The 24,679-nt window shown below is 42.3% G+C and overlaps 1 protein-coding gene across 1 annotated transcript in view; it reads right to left on the reverse strand.

Annotated features, from left to right (window-relative positions):
- Window positions 1-24,679, reverse strand: part of TTC7A (tetratricopeptide repeat domain 7A) — a 172,244-nt gene that overhangs the window by 23,952 nt on the left and 123,613 nt on the right. The window contains 1 exon segment of the mRNA XM_032102796.1: window positions 17,188-17,390. Within this exon segment, the coding sequence (XP_031958687.1) occupies window positions 17,188-17,390 (203 nt within the window).

Raw genomic sequence — 24,679 nt, forward strand, 5'->3', positions numbered from 1 at the left:
GTGGGGTCTGGCTGTATGTTAGCAGATCTATAAGCTCTCCTACAACATCAAGCTTTGAGCCTCACAATGCAGTAAAGGATTATACAGGACTTTAGAAATGCTTCACTGTGGCATTTGTTTAATGTGACCTAGCTTCTTTTGTCTGTATTAGTCACTCCTGTGCTCTGCTGAGCTGCAAGTGACAGCCTCAAAGAGAAAATACCTCTGCTGGCCAATCTGCCACAAACATTACTACAAAAAATAATTATATGAAGTACAGTGACATCTTCAGAAACTCTGTACATTTTGCTAGATACAAGGGAATAATACTACTCTCAATCCTATTAGAAGTGCCAAACCTGCTCACCATTAGCTGCTTTGGGAAACAATGGCCAGAGGGGTATTTACATAAGGATGAAGCTAACTTTTCTCCAAGTTTAAAAAAACTGCCACAATCTCAGAGCACCTTGAGAACTTATTTTAGATGCAATTCCTCGATCGTCCTTCACTACCAGTTTGGTTTAGCCAGGTTGGTATGTTGTGCTAAACATGCTGAAAAAATGCTGTATTTCACTTTGCAAGGCAAGAGAGGCAGTGGGGGAGACCTGTACAGCAGGGAGAGGCTTGACTGTCTAGAACTGAATGATGGCGATGATAGGGTTGAGTGTTTATGGGCGAGAGTCAGGGGGAAGGCCAGTATGGCAGATATCCTGGTGGGAGTCTGTTATGGACCACCCAACCAGGCTGAAGAGGCAGACAGAATATTCTATAAGCAGCTGGAAGATTAAGTCCTACAATCCCTCATTCTTGTGCGGGACTTCAGCTTACCAGATGTCCACTGGAAATACAACACAGCAGACAAGAAGCAGTCTAGGAGTTCCTGGAGTAAGGTTTCTGGGGTTTGAGCTGGAGAAATAGAGGCTCAGACAAGATCTTATCACTCTCTACAACTACCTGAAAGAAGGATGTAGCCAGGTGTCTCTTCTCCTGAGTAACAAGTGATAGGACAAGAGGAAGTGGCATCAAGTTGTGCCAGGGCAGATTTAGGTCAGGTATTAGGAAGAAATTCTCCAATGAAAGGATTGCCAAGCATTGGAAGAGGCTTCCAAGAGAAGTATCACCATCCCTGGATATATTTAAAAGATGTGTGAATGCAGCACTCAGGGACAGGGTTTAGTGGTGGACTTGGCAGTGCCGGGGTAACGGCTGGACACAGTGGTATCAGAGGTCTTTTCCAACCTAAACAATTCCATGGTTCAGCTGTATTCTGTCTCTAGTGCTGGTTCATGTCATATTCATTGCAGGTGTTAAAGTCTGCAAGACACAGACTGGCTTGACAGGTTGTGGAGAAGAAGGGCTCCTGTTGCTTGTAACACAAGGAGAGACAGACCACAAGAGTAAGTTCACCACTGAACAGCAACAGCATGTGCTGTGCTAATACATGGAACAGCAGCTTCTCCTGACCCTCAGGGTTAACGGGCCCAGGCACACGAGAGCCAAAGCAAAGATGGCAGTGTCCCAGCATCTCTTGGTATTTGGGCTGCACAGTGAGGTTTTGGTAGTGTGGGGGCCAAAGGGGTGGCTAAGTCAACTCCTCTCTCTCTCCATTTCAGGTACCCAGCACTGCCCTCGCTCAGCCTCCCACTCCACTCACTTCAGGATCACTAACTGCTTACAAACAATGCTTCACTCTTTCAACAAATTAGACTCCTCCCTCCTGCCCTCACCTGGCTAGTTCTGCAAGGAAAGTCTTCTTTGGAATCTGGCTCATACCTTCCTACTTTGCTCTATCTTGGGGCACAGCCCACTTCCCAAACAGCCTTAGAGGACCTGCTCCCTTTCCAAAGCACCAGACCCCAGCCAGTCAAGATTTTCAGGTGATGCAGGAGATGCTCCTTCCATCTAGGGTTTCATAACCAAATCTGAGCCTGCTAAAACCAGCTGGCACTATGCTTCATGTAGCTCTGATGTCCACAAGTACGTGTGTGTACACAGAGGCACACACACGACGACAGAATGGAAGCTGTAGCCCTGCTGTTGGCCACAGAGGATGCCAGACCCATTCTAACAGCTCACCTGTTTAAGAACAAACAACAAAAGCATAAAATCACATCACGGAGCCTCCTACCAAAGGTGTCTTCCTCCAACAGCTTTCCAATGACTAATGAATTCCCAAAAGGCCTAACTTGTGAAAAAACCCCAAACCTAAGCACTGTGTGGTTTCTGGTAGGATGGGCACTGTGAGTTACTGAAAAATTCAGTCTTGATACAAAATCTCAGCACAACTCAGAGATGGCAGCTCTATATCTTATTTAAGCATTGAATAAACTTAATTTTCTACTTATTCTGAGTGTAAAGGCTTTACTTGCTGTAAGTGGTCATTATGTGTGATTCACCTCTGGCCCTTAACAACATAGGTCTTGCTTGTGATTTCTGTGCCCCAGTCTCCCTGCAGCTTTAGGGGGAACTGCATTTGCTGAATAGTGACATTTTGCACATGGCATGTAATAACCTCATGCAATTGTACAGGCTGGACACCAGCTGGGGAGAAGTAGCTCTGCAGAAAAGGACTTGGGGATGCTGGCAGACAAGGAGTGAGAACGAGCCAGCAGGGCACCCAAGCAGTGCCCAAGGCTAATGGCTTACTGTGCTGCATCAGGTAATGCATCACAGCAGACTGAAATTAAGTATTTGTTTCTATTTGATTCATATCTGGAGCACTCTCACCAGTTTTGCATTCCTCATTTACAAAAAGATGATGACAAACTGGAGAAGGATGGGTGAATGGCCGCTGAGATGGCTGGGGAGCCATGATATTATGAAGAGTTTGAGAGAGGAACATCTATTCAGCCTTTCCCTCTCCAGGCTAAGGAGAGATTCAAATGCCATCTTCAACTATCTAATGGGTGACTGAAAGAAAGACAGGACCAAACTTTTCTGAGAGGTGCTCAGTTGCAACAGATTAAGGTACGGCAAGAAAAATTCTGGTTGAGCAGCCAGAAAGAAAAAATTCTTCACATGGAGTGTGCAACATCAGAACTTGTGCCCAGACAGGTGGTGGAACAGCCATCCTTGGAAATACTCAGAGCTCAGCTGGACACAGCCCTGAGCTACCTATATCAAATACAGGTATCTGAAGCTGACCCCACTGTGAGCAGGAGGTGGGACTAGATGACCTCCAGAGGAAAGGTCCTTTCTCACCTGAATTCTTCTATGATTCTAATGTACCTCATGACATGTGTGCTAAGATACTAAGAGCACTTAATATATCATCACTGGTGTCAGGCATCAGCAACACTTTCATCAGCTGGAAAACTGCCGAGCTGACTCAAAATATTGTACATCTTGTCTAAATGCAATTTAATAAGGCACGTGGCAGTTTCGTGTGTATTTCAATTAGCCTTGTACCATGCACACTGACATTCAAAACTAGCTGAGTTGGGGGTCTGTTCCCCATTTAGTTCAGAGTTTATATGGAGCTTGCCTGGTTTACTGTAGATCTTACTAAGGCTCACAAAACAAGGCCCTCCTTCAGAGTCACATTAACCACAGCTTAGATTTTGAGAGATCTGAGCAAAGCTGACACAGTGCAAACCTAACAAATCAAACCCTAAAACCCTAAAAGACTAATGTTCCTGCATAAAGAAGCAAATCTCACATAGAGCTCCACAGACCTGCCTCTTCTTTTATTGCTCTGCTCTTAGGATGAAAAGAGGAGCAACAGGGCAGTGACATCTCTCCACACTGGCACCTATTATTGTAATGCTAAGTGCTAGCTCCTATCACCCCTGTGATCCCATTTGGGAAGCTCTGCTACAGCATTTACATTCTTATCTTTGTTTAGTCAGTGCTGGCAAATAAAAGCATAAACAAATAATCTCCACTGTACAGCTTGGTAGTACTGAGATGTTGCCATTCGTGTTTCAGTTGCTTTTTATTTGCAGTCTCTTATGCTGGTGACAACCTTGGAAAGCAGGTACAGCCTGAAAAGTGATTCAGCTGAAAATGGACCTTTTCATGCCCTTTCTACTCCAATGAATGCTGAACAGGTGAACACAAGCAAAGGGAGAACTGGGCTAATTAAGAAAACATCAAAGCAGCAATTTCTCTGAAACAAGTCAATGTGTTTTACCTCATTTCCTGCCTTAGGCCATGCACTAGGAGATACTCAGCTGCCTCATGTGATACAATTTAAAGAGGTATGTGATCTACACAAACATAGGCACCCACTTTAATTCCACAGTCTTTCTGTATCTTCAGGGGAAGAACAGAGTGAGATTTCCATAAGGCAATGCAAAGCAGCAGCCTAACAAAAGGGGCTCTGCACCAATGCTGGAGAATCCCTCTCTCTGGGCAACAGGTAGAAAGAGTGACCAACTCTCCAAAGGCTGAGAACTAGGCAAAGTGAATTTTTGCCACATCAATCAAAATTATCGCTTCAGACTCTCAGAAGCAAAGAGGAAGTATAAAAGTCCATTGATTTGTTTATTCTTTACACAGCCAATGGCTATGAAGGGAAGCATTACCTATCTGACTTCCAAAAACACTAGTAATGAGGACTGACTTAGGCAAACGTCGTATTTGACAATGCCAGTGAACTGCAAGACTCCAGAGAGCAACCACAAGACAGAGATGCTCCAGCCTGTTTCTGATTCAGAAGCTCCCAGTTGGTGCCCAATGACTGCCTCCAGTCCATGCCCTTCCAGACAGAAGAAAGGATTGGCTAACTGGTCATAAATCTCCCCACTGAAAGATGATTAGCTTGAAAATCCCCTGTTGTTCTGTCAGGAAGCCATAGAGAAGAGGTGCAAATCCATTAAATTACATCTGGCAGATATACATCTAAGAATACATGGCATTTGGTGATACAGGGAAACTACCATGCTATACCTTCAGACAGCTTATATGAGTATCTCTTTCCAAATTAACATTCTTGCCATCTGATTCTCATTAGACTCACTCAACTGTTCCATTAATCTTGTATTTTTCCTCCCAAGGGATTAACATTGATTTTTTTTGTCTTGAGCACACACAGGAAGGTCATACTGTTTCCTACAGGGCGGATTCATTCAATAACTACACTATTAAACCCGACTTGATGTTATTGTCAATAGAGCTGAGCTGCCACAATGCTGTTTAAGAGAATTTCCATGCAACTCTCCTGAGTCCAGCTACATCCATCATTCCACTTCACGACACACTAGACACTCGACAACTCATTAAAAATATATGTAAAAAATGGAAGTCAGGGCTGCATCCCAGGGAAGCCCTACTAACATTCAAATTCCACCTCTAATTTAAAAAACAATAAACAGCAAAATAATTACAAAATGCTTCTGAGAATAGAAGTTCTTCAGCAGGAAATGAAAACAGGAAGGCAGGACAGAAGGCAGACCTGCAAAATATTTTTAGCTGCATATTCTGCATTTCAGGTCACAGGTAAGTACATTATTAATTCAGTCACTGGTGGTCTGGGCAACCACTAATTTGGGTTTGGTAAAGTCCTGCTTTTGGGGTGATCCAGTCTCTCCCTCATAAACTGATCAAGCTGAAGTATCAGAGGGATGAGACTGTTCTTTCCACATCATAACCCAGAAGGCTGCTTCAGAACCTCTCTGCACCAGTGGCTGGGAACCCTCTTCCATCTGCAGCAGCAACTTAGAGCAAAGCTGCCTCCTCTAGCCAATGCAGCTTTCCTCTCCCCACAGCATTCCCTCTTTGCTTCCACATGTACCTGCAGAGAGCAGATGTACCCCTTCCCAGTCTGTGTTTTATTACCTTGACAAGTCAAGCTCTCTTTTGCCCATCCCTGAGGATCACAGGTTGTTCATCTCCCTGTGGCTTCCCTCCTGCACTCCATCTTTTTCCAGCCAGGCATTCTCTCAACTACTTTGGCAAAAACAGGCAAAAGTCACATTAGGAATATTGAACAGCAGCTCATTGATAGACTAGAGCTTTATACAAGCATGAGGAAGGACAAGAGGAAAGGAGCAAGAGGAATGTTTTCAGCACGTAAAAAATGCACAAGTTTAGATGTCACAAAGAGCAAACAGGAAACGTATAGTAAGTTCCTGCCTCAGGACTTGAGTTTTCCAAAGGGCTGAGGACTTCCTCCCAGTTTCTTGGTCCTGGATTGTTTGTTCTGTTGTTTTCAGATACTCCCTCAACACCACCGGAACAAGCTTCTGACCTAAGTGCACTTAAGATTCTTAGTGAATTTTACCTTTCTTGGATAAAATAGCAAATAAATAGTATTAAAAAAGCCATCAAAGTTGGGTTCACGTCCTGCAGAAATCTACAAGGTGGAGAGAGATGAAAAAGGAAGAAACATGCTATTGAGCAGCTAACGGAAGAAGAAAAAAGCAATTTTAACTGTGTCTGAATGGTCAATGCTTTATCTTGGTATTTTTAAAGTAAGCAGCAGTCTATGCTTTTTTCTGTCTCTTCTATGTTCCTTCCAATTCTTTCCCCTTCCCTTCTCTTACGCACCTATATATCACCATCTGCCTGTTCTCCAAATGTACTGGAGAAATGCAGTGCATTGAACAGAAAAAGCCTGTTCTCCAAATGTACTGGAGAAATGCAGTGCATTGAACAGAAAAAAAAAAGTAGTGAGAAAAAATGCTCACAGCATACGGGGACATCAAGGGGAAACTTGTGAGGTGGGCTGAAATGCTTAAATGTTTTGTACTATCAGAGCAGTCCAAAAATATCCTGCTGGATATTAGGACTTAGCAAATTCACCCTTGCAGTGTTTTCCTGTGCACTCCATATTAGGCAGACCTAAGAGAGTCCCAGTGTCTGTAGCTCTCAAAGCTGCAGTGCACAAGACGTCACTGGTCTTCCTCTGGGTGGCTTAAATCTCCTGTTGACTGTCACTTACTTGCTTAAGGAAGGAAAAGAAAAAAAATGTGCACTTTTGTTCAAGGTTGCTCCATTTTTGGAATTGCTTGTAATGACTGTTGCTTTACTGCACCTTCTACCTTTAGGTCTGTCATCTCTCCCTTAAAATCCAAACCCCCTCACCAGGGAAAACTGCAGAACTGTACTGGTACAAGGGTGTTCTGCTTGCACTGAATTTGCAGAGCAGGAGGATACATTCACTGCCAGAGAAAGGAAGCACCCTCCCACCTCCCTGCAAAAAGCTATTTTTTGCAGGCGTTGTCATATCTTATCCCCAGGAAGAGGAGAGGGCTGTGCTAGAAGGTTGTCAGAGTCACATTTGCTTCTGTTTTACTCTGTCCTTCACAGCACCACTATAAGAATTTATCAATACAGTTGAGGGCAAGGCACACCACACAGGCACAGCATATTCCTCTAATGAAAAAAAATACTTGCTAGAGGAAGAAACAGTTTGCAGATCGGCCTCCTAAATCCCACTCCCATCGCAATAATGTTTGCAGCACTACTTATATTTAGGGACATAAGGGTACTCAAAGCTGTAAAGCACATCATTTGTGCTGAACAGTTGCAGTACTTTGTCCAAAATAATTAGTGGTCCCAAATCCCACATGAATAAAGGAATCTAGACATATAACTAGAATAAGTAAGATTTTGTGCTTACAGTGTGTCTATCATCTGAAAGCGTGTGCAGATATTAATTAAGCTCCACAAACCCCAGATGAAGTAGATTAGTAGCTTCATCCCTGTTTTACAGAGGTTTAGAGTAAAGTGTGACACATAATCAGAGCTGAAAGTGCAGCAGAGCTGGCCGTGCCAGCAATGGTGAGAGCCAGGGCTCCACCTCCTCTCCAGCCTCTCCACTGAATTGCCTTCAATGGAAAATGACTGAGTTGCAGTTCTTTGCTCTCTGGAAGAGAAAGGCACACCCCTGTTGCTCAACAGTAGCAAAGCCCCAGCCTGAAGTGCTTTGATAAATACCGGGAAATGGTGCTTAGTTTGGGAAAAGAAACCTGGAGCTCTCTTGTTCTCATACATTTGCTTTGGGTGCTCTGTGTCTCTCTTTCTGAGACACCAAGAGATCCCCTCTGTAGCAGCACCTCCCAAACAGCCCCAGCAGCATGGCTTGTGGCTCCTCAGGCTTGGAGGATATGCTATAAGGAGTATCTGAAGCACTTTAACATGCAGTATTGGTTTGTATATTTCTATTTCTATGCCGTTTTACTATAACTCATAAGCCACACCAACCCAGGATCAAACAGACAGAATGTAATTAAAAACTGTAGTCAATACATACATTCAAACCTTAAAATAGCCCTCTCTTGAAGCAGGTTTTACATTCTGTTTTACATTTTACATCTGATACCATCCAAAATATTTAACGTAACGAACATAAAGTATATGTCTATTAAGGAAAAAACCCCAGACCTTTAGAAAGTATTACTAGTAAATCTTCAGTGGTTTTGTATGTTAAAGAATATTTATTTTGCAGGCATTACCTACTAAAATTCAAGTTCTTATGACAGCAGTTTCTCAAAGATTCCCCTTAAGTAGTAGGTGTGATAATGAAAACTATTTCTCAGTATCATAAAATAGTACAACTGTCCAGTTCCTCGAAATTGCCCAGTCCTTAACTCTGCTTATTACCTTTGCCTAAAGAGGAGCAAGGGGAGCAGCATCTCATGCAGCCAGGAAGAAGTCTCTCCAGAACAGACAAAAACAGGTCGCTCACTGTATCTCTCTAGATACAATTATCCACCTAATTACACTTAGGACAAATGCACAGTTGTCCTAACAACCGGCAGATGCATTTTAATTGTGATGTTCAATTCTCTGTACACAAATATAAAAAAATGAGCAAGAAATGTCACTAGAAAATGGAAACAGACCATGGCATACCTATCTACAAAATAGCCAACAAATTGGGTAAACTACAGACATGAAGCAGCTCCTTAGAAGATAAATAACTCTATTAATGTGAAAACGATGCTCTTTCGTTCTCACATTTAAGCACAGAAAGCATTCTAATTTCAGTTGTCAAGGTAAAAATGGTTTTAATTAGCATCCTAGCTACCTTATAAGACATACAGACCTTGGTATGATGGAGCCATGATAATTTACCCATGCAGAGAATCTGCCCTGTGATTTATATCATTACTGCATAGCAGCATGAAACAAATCCCTAGGGAAGTAATGCATGTCATCCTTGAAAATATTAAGCAATCAAGCTATGTTTTATTATGTGAATGGATGCCTTTGAAAACAAGGATGCATGCACCATACTGTGAGGTAAAATGAAATAAATGAACAGAAATAATTCATTTCCATGTTCTAATCAGTAGAAACTGCAGTCTTCAAATTACCCTGATGCTACCAAATGCGAGTCTGGAGACAATAGGTTGACTCTTCTACTAAAATGAACATGAAATTGCATCTTAAGTACACAATGAAGGCCAAATTAAACCGTCCAAGACTTTGCAAAGTCTTTTTCTTTTTATTCAGCCCTTGCACTCCACTGAACAATTAAGAGCAGAAGATTTAAATAAGGCATCATATAGTTTTTAAACGCTCAAATCTAATCAAGAGCAATGCACTTATCTTAGGCAAAAGGAACATAATCTAAAAAAAAATCTGTTCTCAATCAAGCTCTTCAGCTTCTAGCATTACCAGCAGAGCAAGATTTGTGTTCTGCCAGCTAAAAGGATGTCTCTGGCAAGCAAAATGAAATGTATATATAGATATATATATCTATATATCTGTATTGGACTAGAACGGCACACTTCCTGGCTGTGTTGTATTCAGACTGGGACACCGACATCTCTGCAAGGACCTGAGACAAGTGTTACACTTCTTACTGCTATTATATATAACCATGCATTTATCAGAGATGCTGACCATTCAGAAAATAAAATCCAGCCCCTACAGGCATGAGATGGAAACTGAGCTTTGATAACAAAATCAGGTTAATACAAAACACCTGAAATAGAACATTGTATTTCTATGAAAATGTATATAATTACATGAGTAAAAGACCAAGGGGTGGAGAGGGTTTTTTTAAACACTGCATCTACAACATTGCCTTTAAAGCTAAGCTATTTTTCTCAAAGCACATTATTTGTTCTAGCCTGCTCATCTTAAAAAGAACTGTAAGAAGTTCAGAGAGAGGCAAGAGCAATGATGAAAGGAACGGAACTGGTTCAGTGACAGATACCTGCAAAATCAGTAATGGGAGGGGAATGAGTAAGAATCAGCAGTAAGTTACATCTTCCAAAGTGAGAATAAGGTGCATCAGTGTGGCTAAGAAGAGCTGCATCAAGAACATAGAGAATTTGGCAGTTCTTTGTACAGCAGAAAGGAGACCTGTGGGTCTCCTTGCCAAAGGATATTGTGGATGATGAAAGCTCTAACACAGGTCAAGACAAGCTCATGAAGGAGAAATCCACTGGGAATTACTATGCAAGTAGAATCTACCTCTACTTTGGGATGTCCCCAAGCTAAGTCCTAACCTTAGAAGTACGACACACGCCTGCCCTGGCCTCATTCTTTCCTAGGCACTTCTTTGCCACTGCTGGTGAGGAGGAGTAGTTGAACCTCTGGCCTGACCTGATACAGTCATGCCAATGTTATGTTTAGTATCTACTGCAGAAAAAATTCCTGGTAATAGCTTCAGATTCACTTTGGCAGGGGAAATGACCGGATGAAATGCAGGTTTGCAGAAAAGGACTTGGTGAACAAGCAGCTGGCCATGGGCCAGCAATGTGCCCTTGCAGCAAAGGCAGCTAACAGTATCCTGGGCTGCATTAGGCAGAGTGCTGCCAAAAGGTCGAGGGAGTTCATCCTGTCCCTCTACTCAGCACTGGTGAGGCCACACCTGGAGTACTCTGTCCAGTTCTGGGCTCTCCAGTACAAGGAAGACGTGGACATACTGAAGAGAGTCCAGGCAAAGGGGCACTGAGATCATTAAGGGACTGGAGCACCTGTCATACAAGGAAAAGCTGAGAGCTGGGACTGTTCAGCCTTGCAGAAGAGAGGGGACACCTTATCAGCACAGGTAAATATCTGATGGTAAGGTGTAAAGAAGTGGAATCTCAGAACTTCTCAGGGGTATCCAGCGACTGGATGGGCACAAACTGAAATGCAAGAAATTCTATTTAAACATTAGTAAAAGCTTTGTTTATTGTAAGGGGGGATCAAACACTGGAAGAGATCACACAGTGGTTTCTCCATCCTTGGAGATAGTCAAACTCCAGCTGGACACAGTCCTGGTACTCTGCTCTAGCTGAACCTGTTAAGCAGGGAGTTGGACTATAAGATCCCCCAAGATCCCTTCCAATGTCAATCATTCCATGATCCTGGTACGTGGGTGATACCTTCCCAACTGCATTTACCACAAAGATCTTCTCCCATAAAAATAACCAGGACTTCCTGTGGAAAGGCCACAATCTACACTCATCTTGGAAAACGATGGTCACCAAACAGCCTACAGTCAATTTGTTGGCCTGGCTTAGGAGACACAAACCCAGGGGATTGGGAAGCTTGTTTTTCTAACTTCAGTTGGAGAGTATTCTGTGGCTGTGAACCCTTCCTGTATGGCCGCCAACCTTATGTTTCGTGGTGCAGATGACAGCCAAAGAACAACTCTCTTGATTAGCACCACCTCTGTTAGCTGTAAACTCTCTTTGATTTCGTTATGGAACAAATCAAGTACGTGTTCACAAGATCATGTTTTCCACCTGTTCATGTGGTCACAAGAAAACTTTATGAATAGGGACACGTTACAAACAAAACCCAATATACTGTTCACTTTGTTTTGCTATCAAGGATAGGGATGAGGTAGGGCAGACAGCTACATGGCATTCTGATACCAACCTTATTGCCCTTGCCCCAACCTCCAAGAGAAGTAAAGAATCATCAATTTTCGACTGCATTCAGTAATATCCAAGTATAAGTCAAGAAAGTTTTTTGCTTTGTTTTGATGGTATTTCTTACTGTTTTCATTAAATCTCGCAGAGTGATGGAGATGAGGGTACCCATTTCCTTCCCTTTGAAACAGACGATTCTGTCTCCTCTTCCCTGAACTAAAATGTGTTGAGAATTGCTGTGACTTGACAAGGTGCTATGTGAGATGCGTCCTGGGCAGGAGTCTTCTGAATATCTCAGTTTTTAGTCTGACTTGCAATATTACATATAGAGCTTTAGGACTCAAGTCCAATGTGCTGGCATTGATTTTCTCCTCCTCTGAATCAAAAGTGAGAATGGTACTAAATGCACTGTGGCTGAGAACTAACAAATTTCAGTGTCTTTCTCTAGTTACATACAGGTAGGTGGATTTGTGTATCGCTTTACAAGGAGGTATCATCTGCTCCAGCTTATGTTGTATTTTCTGACTTGGTTGGGCACATGTCAATTCTGTTATCACCATCCCAAAGCTGTGTATTGCATGATGTTATATAACCAAATTTGGTACATACTGAAAAAAGTAAGCCATAGTTATTTGGTTGTAGAAATGTGCTGTCAGAGGCCACAGTGTAAGACAAGGAGATATGGACTAAGCTCTTGTTTCTAGACCAGCAAATATATCTGCTCAGTAGAAACTCCATCAGCTCCTGGGAGGGAGAAGTGCTCTATGACCCCTGTGAGCAGGGCCCAGAAGGAGCCTGTGAAAGGGAGGAAGAAAGAAACAGGGCTGTTCTAGTAAAGGAAAGGATGACAGAAATATGTGAGACAGAATCAGGAGCAATGTGGAAAAAGAACCCTAGCAAGTTGTATTTATTAAAGAAACCATGGTCTCACAGGATGTACAATTTTTAGGAGTCAACCCAAGCTAACTGTTTCTGGCAGCAAACAACTATCTAACCAAAGGAGTAGTTGCTCACCTCACCAGGAGTATGCTTCAAAGAGCCCCGAAAACTGATTCTGTATGTCTTTGACAATGAAAACAAAATTCCCCAACAAATATACTTCCTTAGATTAGGTATTAGCCAGTATTACTTACTTTGTAAATGCCAGTGGTGGATTCCCGATACAGGTTTAAGGATCCAGTGACACCACTCAGAAACCGCAAGTGTTACAGGAAGCAGCACAACTGTGTGGTATTTTCCAAGTGCCCGTGGTCTCCTAACCACAGCATTGGACACCAAGTGCCAAAGGCCCCTCGGACGAAGCAGAGCATGGCACCCACCCCCTGGGATGTGCTTGGCACTGCAGTGCTGCTGCACGGTGCCCCTCTGCCATGCAGCAGCGTGCTTTATATGGAAAGCATGCTGATTTGACAGCTATTGTAAACACCCTACAGTCACAGCAAAACACAGCCATTTTCAGCTGTGCAGAGAAACAGACTGTGTGTATTATGGTGGTGAGTGTACCTCGTGTAAGGGTGAAGTTACTGACACCCAATGGACTCATTCATTGCTAGATCTGTGCCCTTCATTTAAAGCCAGCAACACTCTTCAGGCTGGGTTTTTCCAAATATAGCTTTGACAACCCAGTTCTGAGAGCCCAGGGGAAGAGACAGGACTACTTTGCTAATTGATGCTGATACACCAGGGAGGCTAGGCACTGTCTACAGCAGAGTTTTCCCTTTAAGTGGATTAGGTCAGTTGGATGACAATTGTACCAACCCAAACTAATTCTCACAACCAGATCCTCTTTCTCTAAATTATTACATATCCACAACACTACCACTAGAGTGGGAAAACAATGTATCCAAACTGGGGGGACCAACACCGAAACCTGTGAGAATTTAATTCCAGCTGCTTGTGTATGTGTCTCGCATAATTTCAAACCCCTCGGAACTAGTTGATTAAATCTAGTTTGCCCTCTTGCATAATCCCAGACATATATTTCCTTCCGGTAGGGGACTGAACATACTGTGCTCAAGAACTTGTATTTTTAATAAAAGTACAGCTAGTACTTGGCTAATACATACATTTCAGAAAGACATTCAGTTTTCTTCTGATGGCCTCAAGGAGATTCAGAATTTACCACTTGTTACATTACATCCTCAATTGCATAAACCCAGTCTTAAGTTCTCCGTGGGGACAGTGTCTCATTCAGAACACACGACAAAATCACTTAGCTAGCAGCCATTCAGTATTTTATTTTCGCCCTTTTTATTTGATGCATAGCCCTAAAAGCCTTGTTTACTGCACATTATTCCAGCTCTATTCTGAAGGCAGAATGATTAATTTCTTTACAGACTTTTCTATAGTGCTCATCAGATGCTTCTAACTTGTTATGTGCAATTTCCTAGCTTTTGGAAAAGCACACAAAGGAATACCATTATGTGCCATCATGTAACTACTGCCATGATTCATGGTATCAGCAGGGATAGACCAGACCTTTGCTATCTTAGCTAACAGGTGTGAACCACAGGCTGCCAGCAGGGCCAAGTTAAAGGAGGTGAGGTACATGCTTAAGTAAGTGATTTTCACTGGTATTTGCTGGCACCAGGGTGGGAAGAGCCACAATCTTAAGCAGACCGGAGCACATGGAAAGGAAGTGCTCTTACAGGTTCCTGCTCCTTTGTCATTCTCCTAAGACTGACCCCTTTATTTCATCCTTTCCAGCATGTCCACCCCTCCATCTATGTGTCTTCTCATCTTATCTTCCAGCCTTATCTGGTGTTATCTATCTTACCCTATTTTCTATCTATCCTTATTTCTCTCACTTTGTTGTTCAGTTTCTTTCCTCTTTCTTACTTGCTTACAGACTGAGTCTCTGCCCCCAAATTTCTCATCTCACTGTCTTTTTCAACTCTTGTAAATTTTACATCCACCCTTGACCAAAACATCATCACAGAATACTCTGAATTGGGAGGGGCCCACAAGGACCATCGAGATCATCTCTGGGTCTCACACAAGACAGCCCCAAGAGTCACACCATGTGCCTGACAGCATTGTCCAAACACCTCCTGAACTCTGGCAGGCTTGCTGCTGTGACCACTTCTCTAGGATGCCCATTCCAGTGCCTGACCATCCTCTGGGTGAAGAATCTTTTCCTAATACCCAACCTAACCTTCACTGACATGTCAGGCCATTCCCTTGGGTCCTGTCACTGTCACCACAGAGACAGAGCAGTGTCTGCCCCTCTTCCCTTCACAAGGAAGTTGCAGACTGCAATGAGGTCTTCCCTCGGTCTCCTCCACGCTGAACAGACCAAGTGACCTCAGTTGCTCCTCATATGGCTCCCCTTGGAGACCCTTCACTGTCTTGGTTGCCCTCCTTTGGATGCTCTCTAATGGTTTAATATCCTTCTTATATTGTGGATCCCAGAACTGCCCCCAGCACTGGAGGTGAGGCTGCCCCAGTGCAGAGCAGAGTGGGACAATCCCCTCCCTTGCCCAGCTGGCGATGCCGTGCCTGATGCCCCCCAGGACATGCTTGGCTCTCCTGGCTGCCAGGGCACTGCTGGCTCACATTGAACTTGCCACTGACCAGGACCCCCAGGTCCCTTTCTGTGGAGCAGCTTTCCAACCTCTTGTGCCCCATGCTGTTAGGTACACCCAGGGCTGTCCCGGGGCAGGTGCCCTCATGAACCCATGCTGGCTGTGACCAACGACTGCACTTTCAGGTGTTTTTCAATACCTGCCAGAATAATCTCTATAATTTTACCAGTCACTGAAGTGAGAGAGACAGGCCTTCAGTTACAAGGGTCATTCCTCTTGCCCTTCTTGAAAATTCCTAGTGTGAGGGGAATAAGCATTCACAGACTCCTTAAAGCTTTCAGAAATACTTACCTACTAAGAATGTATGTGTTTTTTAAAGGTTACAACTTGGATAACCTAGGAAAGATTTTCTCAGGGATGGTAAAAAGTACATTTATATGTTACCCATTCCTAACAAAGCCTGGAGACACTAAGGCACAGTAAAGAAGGTATCGCAGAAGCTTTTAAGGTTTCTTCTTTAGCCTCCTTTTCAGAAACAGCTAAGCCATGTTGGGACGACATTTTCTGAAGTAAACAGGGTCAGAACATCTGCGATGTGCACCCTGGAAATTTTTATTCCAAGTTACTAAAGTTTCAGAAAATTGCAAGCAACTGAAATGTGAAGACACAGGATGTGGTTATGTCCATAAAATAAGACAAAAATGAGAGCTATTAGTATCATGTTGGCATCTAATTCGATGGCTTTTCTAGTATCAGCAACTTCTCTGAAATCATGACACAGAACAAAGAACATCGTTCCATCTAGCTTGGTTTTTACTGAGTGAATTTGTAAAGGCTGTATTACAACAACGAAGTAATATTATTGCCCCATGGAAGCCTGACACGTGTACAGCAGTCTCATAACGTTCTCCTGACATGCACCAGCTATTCATTGCTATTTCTGTACTGAACATTTATTATTACCAAATATCTTGCTCTTTGCCTGTAGGTTCTACTATTTTCTCTCAATTATAACTTCACTTAACATTTTATCTCTAGTACACTGATACCCCTTCAGTTCTGGAGTTGCCAGCAAATCTCATCAGGACCAAATTTATGCCAGGAGATACAAATGTGCTAGCAAAGACACTAAGCAGTCACATGGACATAGAACTCCTGTACAAATTAAATTAGTCAAGACAAACTTCTAAAATCCCAGAGAGACCTGGTAAGGGCTACAGTTAACAAGACACACCATTGATGAAATATGATTAACTGTTGTGATTCCACAAGAGAAGTGGGTTTTGGTCTTCCACAAAGCTCTCTGTATAATTATTACTGTTATTAAGCTCTAGGCCCTGTGTCTGGAAAACAGTTTGTTTTGGGCTTGGTGCCACAGAAAAAAAATACTTGCTGGGTAGGAGTGTTACCAAAAAAAAACCCACAAATGTGGAGTCACTGGAATCCTACACAAGGCTGGAACTAAGCTGCAGCTTACGACAGTAACAGATGCATTTTATTGTAAACTCTCAGTTTATCTTGATTTGAGTAGACAAAAGAAATCAGCCCAAGGTTTACAAACCCCATATCTATCTATCTATAGTTATTTAGTTCAGATCTTTCAAACATCAGTGTACTGCTTATTTAAAATGCATAGCAGTTAGTAGAAAAAGCAGCAAAGACAAAGCAGTGAACTGACTTCCAAAACTATCAGCCTTTGTCAACTAAAATATTTACTTTTGACACAAGTCCTAATTAGTCAAAAACATTCAATCCAGTCTTGAAATAGAGGTTCAAACGACCCAATTTATTCTTGGAACAGTCACTTGCTCTCAGGATTAGGAAGACAATGGCATCCAGAGCAAGCATGAGCCCTCTCCCCTCTTATTACAGTTAATCAGGAACATAAATACTATAATGGAGCTGAGCCCCTGCAAACTCACCAGGCTGTGCATAATTTCCACTCCAGCTGGATTCACTGTGAGCGCTTCATCATACAATTGCTTAGCCTCCTCCAAATTGCCTTTCATCTCTGCAAGCCTCCCACGCATGTACAGTACAGCATGAGATGTGGGGAAAAGACTAGCTGCCTCCTGGGTACAAAAGCCTGCTTCTTTGAGGTGCTGCTGTTCCAGGAAGAGTTCAGCTGAAGGAAAAACAAAACACCAAGCCATAAAAATAAAGCAAAAAACACCCTACCATTAGATGAAATGAAGCAGAGACCTTTCCTCATATTAATTATACATCATCAGCCTTAAGCATATTAAAACATGAGGCCATGATCCTGCACAATGCTTAGTACTATGGTTAGTGCTTCCTATCATGACTGGATTCACTGAATGTATCTTTGCCTAATGCTAAGGCATCTGTACGGATGTTCATGGACACTTTTGGGTGGTGTTCTGACAGAGGCCTTAAGGATTCCTCCACTGCTGAAATGAGCCCTAAGGAAGCAGGGCTGGTAGCTACTTGGAGTCATCACATACATTTCCAAAAATTCTGTGGGGGAAAAAGAACAGAAGAAGTCATCGTTGTCTACTGAGAACTTAAAAAATGTCAGAGTAATAGGATACATCTGAGCTGGACACTAGATAACTTACTTAAAAGAGTATTTTCCCATTTAAAAAGATGATTGAGTGTTTTTCTCTGCTTATTTGGCAAGTTTGTGAGACAACTGTCTTCATTTTTCAGAAGACTGTTAAAACCAAAATACCTTTATAATATATTTATATTGTGTATTCACCCATTTACATCCTCATACATTACAGAAAAACAAAATACACCTCTTGGAAGAGACTGCTCATTTACTTGCTTGAGCTATCAGCCACTATGTTAGTGGTTTTCTTAGAAAAAAATATGTAAGAGGCATACTTATGTGTTTGAATGTCAACTTGTTAATAAAATAATTTCTCATTATAAATTTCATAACATATCTTATGGTTGAACTTTAACATTTCTCAGGATTTGGACTAGATGATTGGGGTGTTGGACTGGATGATTGTTGTAGGCCCCTTCCAGAAGAAATAGTCTATTCTAATTCTAGATTTATTAAATTCATTCAAAAGGTCAAAAGTGATACTCAGTTTTCACTGCCACATGTAATTGAAAAGGGAAACTGGTTTTTTACATATATATATATATATACACACACACACACATGTAAGCATGTATGTAGATAAAATAATTCTCTTACTTCATACAGCAGGCATTGCTCTTTGATCCATAATCTGTGTTCTACATGTTCTCACTGCAAAAACTTGTTTAGTGTCTTTTTTTTTAAACTGATGTCATGCAGTAAGTATTGACAGTTCAAGAGTCCAATTCAAAACTACTAATTCAGACTCCAGATTTAGAAAAACTATTCTGAAATTAGACACAGCCTTAAATGTCCTGACTTTTAAAGGCAGTGAATAGTCTCGGGAAGTCTCTCTCTGGGAGGGAGGAAATAAGAGTGAAAATTCCTCTTGAACAGCTTTGAAACTGCAATTTCAAAACACTGGGAGACCCAGATGACTGCGGGGACTTGGCACGGTGACGTGGAGCTTGCTAGAGGTGAGCAGGGAAGCATCTCAAAGGCAGTCCCCTGCCTGACCACGGGAAGGCTCCACCTTGGCCTGACATGAGACTGGGATCACAAATGGCAGTCCTACTGGTACACTAAAAATGATTCTATAGTGAAGTGACAGCATGGCTGAACACCCTTCCACTTCTGAGGTGACCCTCCTAGAAGAAGGGTGAGACACTGTCAGAAAATGCTCTAGTATTTCTCAGCCATCCCTAGGTTGTGGTACAAGATAAATGTCATTCTCCAAGGCTGTCAACATGAGCAAAATATTAGTTCCTTCAGAAGAGTTATACTCTTTCAGAATGACTCACATACATTTCTTTCTGGTTAATCATAAAATCTCTGCATGCATCCCCTTCCCTTGGCTCCAAGAGGCTGCAGCTATCTATAAAAACAGAAAGCAAGGCCATGTACCTTGTCAAGCTGAATATGTGCACAGCCTTATGCAGAAATTTGTGGGAGGACAGTATTTTCCTTGCACTTCCAAGGAACAGAGCATTTTCCTGCCAAGTGCTGCATAGCAGCTGACGCCACGCATGTGGCATTAATGAGCCTGGGGATGTGCAAAGCGACAATTCACAGCCTCAAGATGAACACTCCATTCCCAAAGTTTGCACAAACTCAGCAGCACAAAAGAAGGGGTGAAATCCTGGCACTGCTTGAAGTCAGCAGAAGTTCTGGATACTGCCATACTAAAAGCTCTATTAGCAACTAAGAGCATCATGTGACTCGTTTCATTTCAGAACAGAACTGGGAACAAGTGGGTTTAGATATGAAATCACGCACAGCCGGTGTTTCAATGCATGCAAAATAGAGAGTCCTTATTCTTCCAACGGTGCCTGTAAATCTTCTTCAGTAATAACAATTATTTAGAGGAAGTGCAGCAACACAGAATCTAAATAAGATCTACAAATTGTATTTTATGGTATCGTAATGTAGCATATTAAAGTTCAGTCCATTTCTTTGCAGGCTCAATAGTCAATAAAAATGATTTAATGGTGTGGGAGGCCTAATTTGCATAGAAAAGAATGAGAGGGGTGCCTTTTGGTTACAAAAGGAAATGAGTGTTAAAATTTTTAGCTACCCAGCTAAAAATAGACATTAAAGGACATCGTTTAGGCCTGCATTAAAATGTGTTTTCTGTAAATTCATTTTTCACTTCTATTACACACTCATTTGATTTACAGATTAACAAGATATGCTTATGTAACAGGGAATAAAAACATAACTAGAGGCAGAAATCAAATGCAAAAAACACGGACCTATTAAATTTACCATGGTAAAACCCTCAGCAGTACTGAAAGTATTGAAACACCTGCTTTCATGTTACCTGGGTTAGCAGCTTCCTGACCATTGGATTAATCAGCCTATCTCCTTATATAACCTAATTACGCTGTAAACAACATCTAACCAAATTAGCAGCCTTTGCGAGGAAGTTCTGTTACAGAGACTTGGCATCCAGTTCCACTCCAAAGCAGAGCATACCTTCTCATGCTGACATAGGCATCTAGTATCTGTAATTCTTATCTGTGAAAGGGTCAATGCTTCAGGGAAACCATTTATGAACCTCTAATGGACTAGATTGTTCTTGGTACTGACGTTCTTCGGAGCTTTGAATCTAAAACCAAGCTTCCTTGCTCTCTCTTGCTTAACGCCATCTCCATAAAAATTTAAATAAATTTACAGATTTACAGTCTGTTTTGAACTAAAAGGTCTCTGAATGCTACTGAGCAGAGAGAGGACGATCCTGGGTGTACCACTCTTCTATTTGTCTCTCTCTCAAAATCCAAGAAACCGTGTGTGTGAATGACAACGTTTCAGCACTCTAACCTACAGGTAAGAGACCATCCACTGCATGGATGGGCAAAGACAGGTTCAGTCCTTCACTCTCTCCTTTCATTCAGTTATTGAAGCCTGCACTTCAGTGCCAGCACTGAGACCACGAGCAGCTATCCAGCTGACTTCAAGGTTCAGCCTAGCACGATTCATTCCTTTCGCAGATCCACTTCATGTCTCCTGTTTGTGTCCTCTTGCACTACTATCCAACCTATTCTGCTGTTCTTCCAGACACCTGTTGTCTTCTCTTGTGGCTATGGCCCCTTCTGCCTGGACTTGCAACTAGACTGATACATCCATTTTAATGCATCTGCACTGAGATTTTCACTAACTTCTAATATAAGCTCCTAGTTCTTTCAGCTGTTTCTGCTAGCATTTAAACTCATCTACAGTGAAGATCCTTAATCAAGTGAAAACTGGCAGAAGCGTATCATCTACTTGCTCTCCAAAGACCACTAACAAATGCACAGACCAAGAGCAATTGCCAGAACACTGACAAAGCTGGGTGTCCTACAGTCAGCCCCTTTATTTTGTCCAAGATAAAATTACTGCAGAGTCTCGTTAGGGAGTCCATCGGGGTGTAACAACAGTTTAATCCAGTTCCAGTCATGTCTGTATCACACTGCTGTCTGAGAAACACAACTGTTCAACATCACCTTGAACACTGACCCTATTCCGCAGTTCAAACGAGTGTCAAGAGTGATAGTGCTTGTCACTGCAGAAACAACTGTAATTCTAGCCTAAAGAAACCAAACAGATTTGAAATGTTTTTCTGCAACGTGAACAACCCAAGAGTTAAAATTTTGTTCCTTGTGAATCACATTTGGTGTTATCCAAGAGGCAGCACTTAACTCCCACAAAGTAGACTGCTCTCCATCACTTGGGTTGTGTGTGCCTGATGCATTTGAAGCACTCCACTCTTGTCCACCCTGAAAACGTTACTGCACAGTGACAAGGCCAGGGTAGCAGCCAAATGCCCAGCAGGATGGTACAGCGCAGAGCAGCTCTTCACACTTAAGAAGGTGAGACTATCTGTGAGGGTGTGTTGGAAGGTGATTTCTGTTCCACATCATCTGCCTTCAGGAGCTATTAATGCTTGTTACTGCAGGAGCCCTTAGCCAGCTGGAAAGACCCACTCTGAGACAGCTCTGCCACCAGCAGTGACTACTAAGCTATTACTATGACAAAGGGTTCCCCCACTGCCTTTCCTTTCTGGCAGGTGAGGTTTAGTCATTGTTCCATGCTATGACACCACCCTGCATGCAGCAGCTTGACAATTCATGGCAGATTAGACAGAAGATTCCTCAAGGCATATCCTGACTACAGTAATTGCATTTGATGCAAACATTTGATACAGAAATGAAGTACAGAAACTGCTGTTTGTTCCCATACACCTGAGCTCAGCCACCTGCTCTGCTGAACGAGGCAACAGATTTACATCCTCTCTTTGCACGCAAACTGAAGTCCAGGGACTGGCTTTAAATTCTCAAGCTTCGGGTCTCACAGGGCCTGAAATGACCACCAAGCTTCTTTATTTACAAATGCAGCATTAGAGTGAAAGCTTCTGGAAGCAGCACAGAAGTGCCACAAGCTACCTTCTATACTAAATGGTGCAGTCAAAACATGACCACACAGCGCAGTCAAGCATAAATTCCTACTTTCCGTCTCTGGTATGAATAAATGTCGTGCCTCCTTCTTCACTACTGTGTACACTTTATCACTTATCCATACTTACTGAGCAGCTGAGGAAATGGTAGGTTTTGGTACCCTCAGTCATTCTCTGGCAGTGCAACAGATTTCTCTCCATCTCTTGGCAAATTTTCTACAGAATGCTTAACAAAAACCATTGGTAGCTGCTGCCTGTTTCCTTCTCAAGCGAATGTTCAAGACATGTGTGAATGTTTGCATGTCCCAGATTTTGAGAAATGGTATGTGCTCTTTGAAAACTCTCCAGGCCGAAGGATTACCAGTCCACAAAGTTTCACATCCACCTCCAGCAACAAGAAACATCCAGAAACCTCAGGAATGGAGGAGGCAATCCCAAATGCCCGGTACTGACGTAAGGCTGTAAGAACCCTTTTGACTTTTTAAATTCACTGTTGAAAATAAAACAAACCAAACTGGAGAGTGTAGAACAAAACTTATTAATCCCTCTTGAGGATGATCAGATGAAGAGAAATAGGGAATTTCGTGATCTTTAATCTCTACCACAAGTCTAGAACAGAGCTTGGTAAGTCAGGAAGCTCAGCAGAACCACTGCTGGCTTCTTAACTTCATTAATAATATTTCAAAGGGGACAAAACCAGCTCATGTTATCCTTTCTATCTCCAGCTGAAGTTTTCCTAATTCCCCCCTAGAAAGTAAATACTGCAGGGGAGCCATCTTTGCAATACACCTTTATTCTCCTCAGAAATGGAAGTGTAATAAAGGACTCTCTCCTGCTCCCTGTCACCAGGCTCCAGCATTTCACAGTGCTTTGTGTCACCGTAAAGAGACACAAAAATCAACAGCGTTTATGGAGCTCAAGAACTCAAGCAGCGAATGGGGCAGTTCTAAACTTGAAATTCTAACATTTGAAAGCACTTTAAAAAAGAAAAATATTAGAATTGGTTCAACAACCAGTGCTGCATTACAGGACAGTATCTGATCCAGCTATTCTGGCAATATCAATAAAGATGTCTCCCACACCGGATAAACACTTTTAGTATCAGTGCAGGGGCTTAGCACTGCTAAAAGCTTGGAGAAGGAAGAACACTGAAGTGCCCATGCGCAGGCTGTGCAAACACAAGCTGTGCTGGGTGAGCAGAGGGGCAGCAGGGAGGCCTGGCTGCACCCTTGGCTGCTGCCAGGATCCGGCTCCGTGGCCGCGGAGCAGCGCGTTGGGAGTCCTCAGCCCACTGGCCCTGAGGACACTTTCTTGTGGAACAAAGCCCATCCCCTCTAACACAGCTTTTTCCCAGGAACTGGCCCATATGGAATAAAATAAATAAATCACAAGTGTTTTGCAAAGGGGAAAAAAAAAGTTCCTGCTGTACATAACTCGGGGGAGCAGATGTTTTTCCATTAGCTCACTGTTCTCTGCTGCACTGGCTCTCTTTGCATTTCTTGTTTGTAGAATGTTCAGGATAATCTATTTTTCCTAGGTTAAACTTTAGCATGTTAATGAGACAGCAGGTAGCCCACTCCAGTCCCACTGTGAGTACACAGAATAGTATCCTAGTCATTTTTTCTAAATGCTCCTTTAAGTTAGCCTTAGGGTCTACCTGGTGAGGTTCACAGGCTGAGCTTAGCAGGCATTTAGCCAAACTTAGATCAAATTACCAGACCTACTTTGCTGTGAGTGGCCATATTTGGTAAAGTATTGGGTTAGTCAAGAAGCTAAATTGTCGGATATAAACTACTAGTAAAGACAAACAAAGTGGACCTTGTAGTTAAAAGTAAGGCTTAAAATAATACAGTAACAGAAGCTAGAATATTACAACTCTTATTAAAACTGGCTTGTAGCATTCTAAAATACTCTGTATAAATAGAGCATACAGTTATTACTGCCTGGAAATATAATCACATGTAGTTCAGATAAGAAATCATGCCAGTTACCCAAAGAGCTTAGAACTATTAACACTATTTCTTTCCAATACTGACATGCTTTGCTCTCTGGGTCAAAAGTGATCTTATAAAAATGTCGAATGAAGGTAAATTTTGGTCATAAATTTGAACGATTTCAAGTATATATTTTCCTTAGCCAAACAGCATGACTCTATTTGCTAAACAAAAAGGAGGAATACTGGCATGACTTTTAGAAGTATTAACACTAGTAATCTCTAGGATTCCCCTTGCAGCTCTTCCTGCAGGAAGAGGGAGGAGTTAACAAGCTTTACGAGTGCCACCAAAGTTCCTTGCCTCTTCTCAAACTTGAATTCAAGCTCTCGGCCATGAAAAGCAGAACAAAGAGAAGAACTAAGCATATGGATTGCATAATGACCACCTCTCCTGGAGCTGCACCACCACAGCATGTGCACTGTAGCACAGTTCCT

This window comes from Corvus moneduloides, chromosome 3 (genome assembly GCF_009650955.1).
Source record: "Corvus moneduloides isolate bCorMon1 chromosome 3, bCorMon1.pri, whole genome shotgun sequence".
Classification (NCBI taxonomy): Eukaryota; Metazoa; Chordata; class Aves; order Passeriformes; family Corvidae; genus Corvus; species Corvus moneduloides.